Below are 12,845 nucleotides of genomic sequence, written 5' to 3' on the forward strand. Positions count from 1 at the left end.
TACACTTGTGTATAAAATATTTGGCCAAAAATATAATAAGATTAAATAAATAAAAAGCATCAGGATGTTCATTTTGATGATTATATCCTAAAATAACATTTTCATATTTTAACATAACATCAGGAATTATACCACTAAATATACCTAATAATTTTTTCCAAAAAATGTTGGTATATTCACAATTCCAAAAAAGATGAGACAGATCTTCAGTTTGGTGCTCAAAACCAGCTCAGCTCGATGACGTATAATGTCTCCGACACTGCCTGTAGTCCCATTTAGCAACTTGATAGCAACCGTCTTTTTAAAGAAGCGTAACCGATTTAAAAACTCAAGAGTGTGGTGAAACTGGTGTGTTTTATGTCGTAGAAAAAAAAGTGAAATTATATTGAGTTTGTGTTAGCCACGCACCTTATTTAAACGATTTAACTGAAATCCCACTGAAAAAAAAACATTGACTTTGGGACGAGGGAACCGGAACTGCTAAAATGCTAAGTCGCTTCTGGGTTTTTGCATACAAATTGACGTCATAGTTCCCAAATCTTAGAATTACAATAAAACACCACTAGGTGGCACACATGTATTTCATCAAAGTTAAAACCATCCCGTCTGCATTTTTTTCACATTCACGATCAATTTTATAGTGGTTGTTTTGTTGGTGATACTTTAATACTACAAGTACTCTCAGAAATTCGCCATAATCTCTTCATGTTTAAGTCAAGATAACAACAAAGTGTGTTTTCTGAAGTCTCACCGCTGCACAAAGAATCTTACAGAAACTGAACTTTTTAAGTCCCGCCTCCTCAGTATGGCTCTAGTTTCTCATTGGTAATTTCCCCTGAAACACTCCCACCTTATTGGCTGTTTAATGTGTCTGTTTGCGTTCCTGCACAGCAGATGAACTTCGCTGAAGCCGATTTTTAACAACGGTGCTGCTCGATGAGCGATATTGGAAACTGATCAACCCTGGCATGGCACCCACAACGGTGAGAATCTGCTCTTTATAACGTTCATACTTTGGGATACACAGCAGAAAAGATTAATATGACAGGAGTAGATGCAGATTGTTTGAATAGTTAATGTTTTTGTAGTTTTAAATCGCCGACAGTTTTGACAGCAACTGTTTAAACCAGTCTAAATCAATGCAACGCACACAAATTCTCCATGAACGGGGTTTGTTAAGTTATATGAGCTGTAAAGTTATATGAAAAACGTAAACCCTAAAACTTAGTCGAGACATCGGTTATAAAACGTAAAACAGCTGCAATTTTCGTTGATGTGGATAACTGTTAAAGACTCAAAACGTAAAGAACTGTCCACAGCACAGACATGCATCGTTTATACTATAGGCATCATATGTTCTCTTCTTCCCGAGTCAGATGAAGCCTAAAAAAAAAAAGCTGCCAGAACATATATGATGCCCAAAACTGCAGTCTAGATAGCACACTGACGCTAGATTCTGAGTATGTATATCTTTTATCAAAGATAATAGATTTTTAAAGTTTAAAAGCAAATATATTTTGACTTATTCAAGAAATATATCATATTAGCTGGCATTAGGTTGGATAGATGTTGTGTCATATTATGTTTAAATTTCATAATTGTATGAAGTGGAGTACAAATTATAGTTTTAATAGAAATCTTAAAAATGTACTAATAAAATAAAACTATTTGAATATTAAAAATAATTTTTTAACGAACTGAAATATACATATTTTTTGTGATATCAATCTCAAATTTGAAACAATTTGATAAGAATAAAAATATGTGTCAAATCAAAATTGCAATAAAAAAACTAAAGTTTTATTATTTACTTATTTATTAATTTGAAAATCTGCCAAGTGTGTACACTTTTAAAAGATAATCTAACAAATTTAGGATCTGTGACATAAATGAATTAATACTACTGCATACACACAATTTAACACCACAAACTCGCCATACAAAATATAGTCGTAGTAGTGTATATAACAGTATATTTGCATGCATAAAATAAATCGATTAGTAAATTTGTCAGTGCCATATGAAGTACACCATATACAGTGCCTAGCATAATTGAGTACACTCCATATGAAAATGAATATTTTTATCAATATCTCAGTGAATATAGCCAATGCATTTTGGTGCATTTAAACAAAACAGATTTATTAAACAGATATATTTATTCAAATCTTATTTTAGTCACTTAACATATTTAGAAATTGAAAGATAATACAATTAAATTCAAGCAAAACATTGCAAAAAACATGACAACCCACTAAATTTCAGCTGAATTTTTCAATTTTTTTGCTTCTCTTGATTTTTCCTTTTTTTTAAAAATATTTTCTCTAACATACACATTTGGGTTTGCTAGTTTTGGACTGCTTTCGTAAGTTAGTTTGTTAGATAGCCTCCAGACTTGACTTCAGTACTGGCTAATCTAATGTTTATGCACACATATAATATTGTATAGCTTCCTATAAAAATATTAATTTAAAAGATATATTTGTGAGGGGTGCACTTATTTATGCTGAGCACTGTATATGCTTAAAAACGTAAAATATTACACTTCATACTCTCTACAGCTGATCACATCAACAGGCAGTTGACATTGGGCCATCTGTTTTTGTAGCTCGCGAGCAGCTTGAGGATTAAATTAATTACCCTCTGACATGTCGGCTGAGCTTGGACCCAAACACTGAATGCTTCAGTCTAGCTCCGGGGAGAAATGCTGGGTAATTTAAGAAGCATTTGGGGCTGACGCTGAATGCTGTAGCACCCTTTAATTCAAAAAGGCATGGGCATCGTTAAAGAGGAAATGCCAAATTAGTCAACCATGAAGAACACCATTGGCTAATCCTCATGTGCACATGAAAGAAGGCTTTTGTAGATTTATAAAGATATCTAACAATGTTTTGACCTTTTTTTATCATCACCTTAGAATGTTTCATTTTTAAGCTTTAGGGGAGTCCAGCTCACACACATGTGGTTTTGTTTGATTAAAATTAACTTTATTTCTCTGTCAGTGTGTTTAATCTTGATTAAGTGTAAAGCTGCGGTCACACTGGGCTTTTCCGCCCATAGACTTCCATTCATACGCAGGCGAATACGTCAGACCGGAAACGCAGGGTCATTGCATTGAGTTTCGCTGTTTGCTGCGGTGCAAAGTTCAAGCTTGGGGAACTCTGACCTGCGAAATCGCATCGGATCAAAACATGACCTCTCTGGACAGAAATTTAAAATATAGTGCTATCGCTCGCTTTTTTAATGCCTAATAATCTTGTTTATTCCCGCCCCTTTTCCCAGCCCCGCACGACGAATTTCGCACACACAAACTCTAGTGCAGGGGTCACCAACATGGTGCCCACAAGCACCAGGTAGCCAACGAGGATTACATGAGTTGCCCACAGGCCTGTTCTAAAAATAGCTCACCATTGCACCATATACCAGTAACCTGAATCTAGTATTTTTTGAAGCTATTCTTTTTAAATCACACCTGCATTGGTGTAAAATTTGTTAATGACATTAAGGTATATATATATATATATATATATATATATATATATATAAAAAGCTAAAACTATTTCAGACAAATAAAGTGTTGTATATTGATATTTCTGTTTCTTACCTTGTTAAATCATTATTGTGAGAAATCATTACCATGATCAGTGTCTTCACAAAGATGAATATCATTAATCATTAATAATAACAACATATAATTAAAAGTAAATTGAGAAAAAATGTTATTTAAGAAGTGTGTATCAAACTGGTAGCCCTTCACAATAATTGGTACCCAAGAAGTAGCTCTCAGTTTCAAAAAGGCTGGTGACCCCTGCTCTAGTGTGACCGTAGCTTGAATCTGCACAGCAAATGAGTGGACCAACTGTTCTAATGATGTGGTTTGACTTAAATATGAACCAAAACATGACATGACATCAGAAGATGCCACCAAGAAGCAAAACTATGGCTGTGTCCGAAATCGCATACTTCCATACTATATAGTAGAGTTGTCGCGATACCATTAATTAATCTTACAATTCTATACCAGCTGTAGTATCACAATACCAAGTAGTGTTGCGATACTATAATTCATAACCCAAATTATAAAGAAAATTGTCAGAGATACTATAGTTTATGTTATAATAGGCCTACTTGAATTTAATTCCTAATTTCCTTCAGGGGCGATGCAGTGGTGCAGTAGGTAGTGCTGTTGCGTCACAGCTAAAAGGTCACTGGTTCGAGCCTCAGCTGGGTCAGTTGGCGTTTCTGTGTGGAGTTTGCATGTTCTCCCCGCGTCCGCGTGGGTTTTCTCCGGGTGCTCGGGTTTCCCCCTGCAGTCCAAAGACATGTGGAACAGGTGAATTGGGTAGGCTAAATTGTCCATAGTGTATGAGTGTGTATGAATGTTCCCCAGAGATGGGTTGCAGCTGGAAGGGCATTCGCTGCGTAAAACATGTGCTGGATAAGTTGGCGGTTCATTCCGCTGTGGCGACCCCAGATTAATAAAGGGACTAAGCCGACAAGAAAATGAGTAAATTTCCTTCAGGCCAAAAAGTATTATTTGCACCTCACTTCACCAAAAATTTGTTCATTTTTCTTTTTTTTTGTTTATTTTGTAAATAGCTGACCAACATAAATACTTTAAAATAAAGATACAAATTATACCAAATAAAATTTATTACAAAAGAGCATTTTTCCAACAAAATTAGGCTATATAAAGTTGTCAGAAATTGTTTCAATGTTTCCTGTTGCTATTTTGTGTTTTTCATCTTTTTTTTTCAGTCTTATCAGGCAACAATCCAAAGCAATTCAAAATTTCACTTTGTGATTTGTTCTTTTAAAGAGATTGTTGCGGTCACTAATTAATCATATTAACAGGAACAGAAATTAATGCATTTAAATGTGCGATTAAACTGAAGTGTTAGAGAACGTGCAATTGGCTACCATGAAATGCGTGAATTCTACAGTTTTGCAACCTTAAAGGGCTCTACAGACTATTAAAATAAAAAGGTTTATTGTTGCACAAATGTGTGAGCATTTTAGTGTCTTTTTCACATGCAACATTTATCTATTGTAGATAAAACCATTAATGACAATAATACTGTTTACAGACTACAGTGACACCACCAGTATTTTGGAGGCACAGGGCCCTATCATACACCTAGCGCAAGGCGCGACGCAATAGTTGTTTACTAGTTTCAGCTTGGCGCAAGAGTCGTTTTGATGTTTAGCACCACACTGTTTAAATAGCAAATGCTGTTGCGCTCATATGTGGGCCGTAGGCGTTCTAGTCTAAAAAAAAAGGTGGGCGTGTTGAGGCGCATTCCTGGTGCGTTGCTGTTTTAAGGAACTATAATAGACTGTTCAATAGACCAGATCAAAGCTGGTCTACAGTCTAGCACAGAGCGCGTTGGTTAGCCTCGCTTGTATTAACACTGCTAAATACACACAGGATGTAAAGCAATACACACATATATTTACATATGAAAAAGAATTAAAGGGTTAAAATATTACAAAAATTATTATTTTCTAGCCTACGTAAATATAAAAACCATAGTTTCATGCCTTCTTCATCTCAGGGGGCTTTTTCAATTTATTCATGACAATTTGCTTTTTTATAATGTTATTATTAGCAGTATTATTTATTATATGCATATTTATATTTGTTTTATTAAAAACAAGCTTGGATTTGTCCACCTGTCAGGTTTTAGATTATGGGTTGCAGCTGGAAGGGCATCCGCTGCACAAAACGTATGCTGGATAAGTTGGCGGTTCATTCTGCTGTGGTGACCCCAGATTAATAAAGGGACCAAGCCAAAAAGAAAATGGATGTATGCAAATACAACAAACAAGGCTAGCACTACAAACAGCATTGTTTTGGTTGTTCAGTAAGTTCTGTCGCAAAAGTTACATCATAAAGACAATATTGTTTGTTGTGTTTTAGTGTTAAAAATGACAGTATGAATGCTAAGCTAACAACATAAATGTACAGTATCATTTTTATTTTTGGTCCAAACCAAAAAGATCTAAACTTTTAAGTATGAAAAACAGCCGATTGATTTCTGATTTTTACACTTCTATAGATCTTAAAGACTACTTTTAAACTGATTTTATTTAGATTTTATAAAAGATGAACAAAGTTGTGAAATTAGCATGTCTATAAAGTGAGGCTTTGCGCAACAACACGCTTCAAATTAGCGCCGTTTGAATGGGTAAACCACAAACCATGAAAGCTTTCTTGCATACTCGTGGCCTCAGATCCACTTTTCAGGCAATTCCCATTGGTGCACAATACATCAAAAGAAACCTGACTACTATTAATAAGGATACATTCTAGCTAAAGGTTACACAACGAAGATGAAGGAGAGAATCTGAATTTGTGCACTCAATAGTACAGTAATATGATTTATGAGCGCTCTGACGTGGAAGACAAGCTTCCAGATTTCAGCACAGTAGCTGGACGTCTTCCGGCTCTGGGCTTATTATGTAACACTCCGTGACTCCTCCGTGATTTCATGATGTGGAAAGTTAGGCTAGCAACCACACAAAATCACAACATGCAGTGCTATTAGACGCAAGTGGGGTCAGAGCAAAAGAAATCAAGATTCAGTTTCAAAAGATTACATCAGTTGAGGCTTGCAGCGCAGGGTCAAAGCATTTATAGTATAAGAAAAACTGAAATCCGATGCTTTCAGGGTTGTCCTTGTGACATTACTCAGTATTTGGAAGCAAGTCCTGAGAGAGGAATTTCAGTCAATCTCACTCTGCCAACAAGAAGTCTCTAACTGTCTATCAATAGTAAAATGGTTTGCTTTAGCTTTGATGTATGACAGAGACTTTGACTCATAAAGATGAAATGGAAAAAATGACTTTTTCTTTTGCTCTGAACTGCACAGAAAGAAAGCCAACATGAGAATGGGAGTTACAGAGAACGCAGCTTTGATCTACTGTATAGCCATTATGTTCTTGGACAAGCCTGTTAACCCTTTGATTGCTCCAGGAGGGCTTGCTTGAAGTAAATTGCCTTTGATGAGGCATAAATGGCTGCTAACAAACCGGTCAGAGACAGAGAGAGACCTAGCAATGTGTTGGGTTTTAATTGATGCTTTCCGTTTAGTGCTATGTATGTATAAAAGAATATAGCATTGAAAACGTATCATTTTGTCTGTCATTATCTTCTATGGTGATATTTTGAAGGGGATCTTTTAAGCTAAAACCATTTTATAAAGTTTTTAAACACAGTTTTGTGTCAACAGTGTGTGAATATAGCCAACTTCTAATTTATGATACAAAAAATGAATGCTGCGGAAACAGTTTGATTTACATTCTCACTTGAAACCAGAGGGTAAAAGCCCCGCCCATTAGTGGCGATCTCTCCCTCATTATAATAGGAGGTTAGTCCTGTTTTTAAATCTGCCACAATTGACCTTATTCTAAAATGCGGAAGTGCGCCTGTTTTCGCAATTGTCTTAGAACTTCCATTTCATACACCTATGGGAGAAATGACAAGGAATAATAACAGCAAAAAACGGTCAAACTACTTGCACTACAAACAAATGTTTGCATGACTATACAGACCAAGTAGAATAATATAACAAGGAAATATCAGTTTGCAACATCAAACAGCGAAACGAGCAGTTTTTAATGTCTAAAAATGAATGGAAGTGAATGAGACCGGAAGTCTCGTGCCAAAAAGATTCAAATGGCAGCGCCTGCTCGTCTGCGGAGAATAAGGTCAATATGCTGACACAAAGACATTTGCAGCTCTGCCCTTTTTTTAAAAAAAAAGAGCACAATCTCATTTGAACTTTAAGCGACAGTCACCAAAACTGCACAATTAAGGTTGGTTTGTACTTTAAGGCACCTGCCTTGTGTGTAGTCATGCAATTATACTTCTATGAGCTATTTGTGTTGCTCTGCAATAACACTTCGAAAGTGCTAGCTAGCAGTCGGCTTTTATGTTCCTGTGTGTGGAGTTTCTTCGTGGGTGTTTTGTTTTTTCTAAACGCTACCTTAAATGTGCAATTAGCTAAAACTCACTCATTCAGAGGCGGGAACTGGCAGACGTGCATCAACTTTAATCATAAGGTAAACACTAGGGCTGTGCGATTAATCGAAAAGGAATCTCAATTGCAATTTGAAACATTGCGATTAGCTAATCGCAAGAGGCTGTGATATGAAATTTATATGTATTATTTAATTTTCCCTTCCCAGAGCAAATGCATGACTCGTCTGTGTGTGACAGACTTACTAGCCAATTGAGTGAGCACACTTTCACTTTCATTCTGCCCAATCAGAATTGGTGCGCGTCAGTGTTAGCTTCAGCATAAGCGACTGCACAAAGGCTGTGCCAGACTATAAGTGTGCACTTGACGCAGAAGTATAAATTTGCCTTTACGATCAAAGTATAAAAAGGGCAGATTCAAAGAGCTATAAAAGTAGTGTGTAGTTTTGTGTTATTTGTTTGTTTATCTGAAACTTCACATACACACTTTAGAGACTTATTATACATCTTGTGAAAAGGGGCATAATAAGTCATTTTTAAACTCTACATTTTTCACTCTAAAATGCTTGGTTGTTGTAACCCAAATATAGACAAATTTAATGTTATTTTTGTCAATTCAGTTAAAATGACTTTTAACCCAAAGGCTGGGTTTTTTCCATATTTGACTCAAGATTATATCGACCCTGCATCATTTAGAGTGTAATATTTCACGCAATACAAAAGTTTGCTGAACATAAGATACATCTTAACAAATGTAAAATACTTTCGTGTGGGTATGTGAGAAATATTCCTGGAATTGGTTTTCATGTGTGTGCAGTGGTAATAAAAACATTTGCCTGCCTCATCTATACCGAAGCACTTGTCGTACCATATACCAATCAAAAGTCTTGTCGTCAATCCCAGAACAACAAATAATAACATGACTTCTAATTGATCATTTGGAAAAGTGGCAGAAGGTAGATTTTTCTGATGTATCATCTATTGAACTGCATCCCAATCATCATATATACTGCAGAAGACCTGTTGGAACCTGCATGACCCAAGATTCATAGAAATCAGTCAAGTTGTGTGAAGAAAAAATCATGGTTTGGGGTTACATTCAGTGTTTGGACGTGTGAGAGATCTGCAGAGTGGATGGCAACATCAACAGCCTGAGGTATCAAGACATTTGTGCTGCCCATTACATTACAAACCATAGGAGAGGGCAAATTCTTCAGCAGGATAGCGCTCCTTCTCATACTTCAGCCTCCACATCTAGTTCCTGAAAGCAAAGATCAAGGTACTCCAGGACTGGCCAGCTCAGCCACCAGACATGAACACTATTGAGCATGTCTGGGGTATGATGGAAGAGGCATTGGCAATAAATCCGAAGAAGTTATTTGAGTCATAGCAGAGATATATGGATGCAGTCCTCCAAGCCTATGGGAGTCATACAGAATATTAATTGTTTCCACTGCACCATGACTATATTTTTTCTATCTTGTAGATTATTTCTGTTAAGTGAAAAGACTTTTGTCTAAGCAAAGTCAGACCTAAAGGCTGATTTATACTTCTGCGTCAAACGCGGGCGTATGCTACGGCGCTGACGCATAGCCCTTCGCCGTGGCCGTCGCCGTCACTGACGTGCACCTCTCAAAAAATGTAACTACACGTCGCAACGATGAGTAGCGTAAGCTCTGTGATTGGTCGGCTTGGTAGCGCTGACGAGTCTGGGCGGGACCGAGAGCCGCGCGAATGGCTCCGGATGGAAAGTTTTGTTTTGTGTTTACCTCATAGTTAAAGTTGTTGCACGTCCGCCGGTTCCTGCCTCAAAATGAGCGAGTTTGAGCCACTTGTACATCCCGGAAGTGTTCAGGAAAAGCAAAAAAGCAGAGAAGAAACTCGACACAGAGGAACATTAACACCTCACTGCCCACTAGCGTTTCGGAAGTGTTAATGCAGACCAACAGAGACAGCGCGCAGAAGTATAAATGCACAGCCACGCGCGTTGCCTGCGCCGTGGGTTACGCTGGTCACTTGACGCAGAAGTATAAACCAGGCTTAAGTGTCCTAATGAAATAATTAAAAATCAGGGCATGATCATATTTTATTTTGGTCAAATTAGTGTAATCTAGAGGCATTTGCCTTTCTTAGCCACTACTGACACCTAATGATCAACTAGAAGTCACATTATTATTTCTTGTTCCTAAAACTTGGATAGGCGACAAGACTTTTGTCTTGTAGTGAATACCAAAATATGATTAAGTGCATCTGTTTACTGTGGGTTTGCACTGTTTATTTAATTATACTGTGCACTGAATAAGCAACACATTGTAGCACATTGAGAACGCAGCAGACTCATGCACTCATGCACTCATTTGGTCTGCAGATGGCAAGGAAAGGCAGGCTTGGATGTTATTTTTTTGACTGCATGTTTTCCAAACAGTTTATTCTAAATTCTGAAATAGCTTTGCTTCAGTTTAATGCGCCCCTTTGCTAAAATGGTCATTAGATTTCCTGATTGCGTTGAAGTTTATTCTTTCATCCACTCATTTGCTTTGCATTATTTGTTCTCTTTTTTTTTTCCAGGAGCCGAGGCTGAATGTGGAGGCTCTGAGTAAGAGAGATGTGCTGCTGCTCTTCAGTGTTCTTGAAGGAGAGCTGGAGGCCAGAGACTTTGTCATACAGGCACTCAAGGTTTGTTCAGTCTCTTCACTGCTGACAATAGTGTTTCTATAGTTTCTTTGTAAGCAGCCATCTATGGTAGCATAGGCATACTGTGCTACTTTTGGTTATTAAAGGGTTCCTATTATGCTCGTTTTATAATACCATGATGTGCACGACAGCAATATTGCATACTAAAGCCAACACTGAATATGTAAAAAGCACAAAAGAAGTTGTTTAAAGAGACAGTTCACACCAAACATTAAAATTCTGCCATTGTTTACTCATCCTGCACTTGTGTCAAATCTCTGTCATTGGGTACATTTACATGGACACCAATACTCAGATTTTAAAGAGCCCATATTATACATGAAATAGGGTCATATCTTGGTTGTAAGGGTCTCCAACAACAGTTTAATATGCATGCAAGGTCAAAAAACACTTTCATGGTCTTATAATCTGCATTTATTTTTACCTAATTATCCCAGCGACTCCCGTATGAATCGTCCAGTGATTCATTTGTTCCCAAACCCCTCCTTAGCGCGAAGCTAATCTGCGCTGATTGGACCGATGACAGTCTGTCGCAATTGGTCGACTGCCTTCAGTCAGAGAGGGAAATGGCCAATAGCTAATCAGCAATTTAAAAAGTAATCACAGTTCATACACGCTCGACAGTGTAGGCGTGGATATTAGCTGCCACACTATGGCGAGTGGATAGTGCCACGGATAACCGAACGAAGGAGACACACACAAAAACACACACACACCTCCGGACGACAACGCTCCCGCTTCCGCCCGCACCCGCCAGGTTTTAGCCTGAGAACCCGCTCCGTTTTCTGCCCGCCGCGCCCGATCCCGCTAGAGCGGAGGAGAACACAACCAAAAATCACCCAGTATACAGTCCAGACAGCCAAGCTGTCTGTATAAACACACACACACAGCACCAAGCACACAAAGCTCGTTCTCTCTCTCTCTCTCTCTCTCTCTCTCTCTCTCTCTCTCTCTCTCTCTCTCTCTCTCTCTCTCTCTCTCTCTCTCTCTCTCTCTCTCTCTCTCTCTCTCTCTCTCTCACATACGCGCGCGTGCGCACTAACACACACACAAGCACCAAGCAGACTCTCTCTTTCTAATTCGCATAGCAATATCCGTGATATTGCTAGACAGCCCGCTCCCGTCCCAAATTAAACCCGTTACCGACCGCTCCCGCGATTTATTCGGAAATTTATTCCCGCGGCTGTCCCCGCGCCAGATTTCTGCGGCGCGGGAATAAATTTCCGAATAAATCGCGGGAGCAGAACTCTAGCACGGAGCTCCATAAACAAAGCAGCACACGTCGCGTTTTTAACGTGACTTTGCACGCGATAAGAGAATATATCCAGTTAACCTGATACAGTACACGCGGTTACAAGTAACAAATCACAACTAAATACATTTGCAAGATAGAGTAAACGAGGCAACAACTTTAACCGCACGTACTTACACTTGAGAAATGGAAGAAACCCATCCTGACGTCCATCAGTTACTCTTTACTGATCCTTCCTTTAACAAACGCTGATGAAGTATTCTGTGTAGCATGTAGCTTCCAGAAGTTTCCAACTGCTTGGTTATAATGCTGAGGTTTCATCTTTGGGTAGAGACTCAATATAATATCCATCTGCAGTGTGACTTCAATCGACCGGCATGTTTGTGTGCGTGTGTTTGTGGGTGTGCGTGTGTTTGTGGGTGTGTGTGTGTCTGGGTTTCTGCGTCAGAGGGCGGGGCCTCAGGTTTGAAATCTCCCGGGTTTGCGTGTGCACGTGAATAACTTGGTTTCGTTCGTACGTCATGGCGAAACACCTAATGAATCGGTATCAAGGCGACTCGTTTGAAGCACTATGAGTCGACTCTTCTATAGATGAATCAACCGTTTTAAACACTGTATTCTTACAGATTTAAGCCTTAGCTGGATACTTCACTTCACTTAGAGCTGTGTTACAAACTACATGGAGGGGAATTTTCAAAAACCCATAATATGGGCTCTTTAATACGATTAAGACATTAATTAAGAGTCTACCATAAAAACAGTCATTTTTGATTATGTTAATCTGACTAAAGTTATAATCGAACTAAGTGAAGTTCCACAAACTAATTTCGAGAGAAGCATGTGATATGATTGAGCATGACTGGCTTCTCATCTGTAATCAGTAATAATCCAATCAGAGTGATCCAACTTACTATAAAT

The 12,845-nt window shown here is 38.2% G+C and overlaps 1 protein-coding gene across 1 annotated transcript in view; it reads left to right on the plus strand.

Moving 5' to 3' along the window:
• Nucleotides 1–892: 892 nt before the first annotated feature.
• The window catches only part of cttnbp2nla (CTTNBP2 N-terminal like a), a 36,339-nt gene continuing 24,386 nt past the window's right edge, over nucleotides 893–12,845 (plus strand). Inside the window, exons 1-2 of the mRNA XM_003198835.6 lie at nucleotides 893–983; nucleotides 10,550–10,657. Of these exons, the coding sequence (XP_003198883.2) occupies nucleotides 969–983; nucleotides 10,550–10,657 (123 nt within the window). The 5' untranslated portion in view covers nucleotides 893–968. The remainder of the gene's footprint in view (nucleotides 984–10,549; nucleotides 10,658–12,845) is intronic.

The sequence above is a fragment of the Danio rerio genome, chromosome 6 (assembly GCF_049306965.1).
Source record: "Danio rerio strain Tuebingen ecotype United States chromosome 6, GRCz12tu, whole genome shotgun sequence".
In the NCBI taxonomy this organism is placed as follows: Eukaryota; Metazoa; Chordata; class Actinopteri; order Cypriniformes; family Danionidae; genus Danio; species Danio rerio.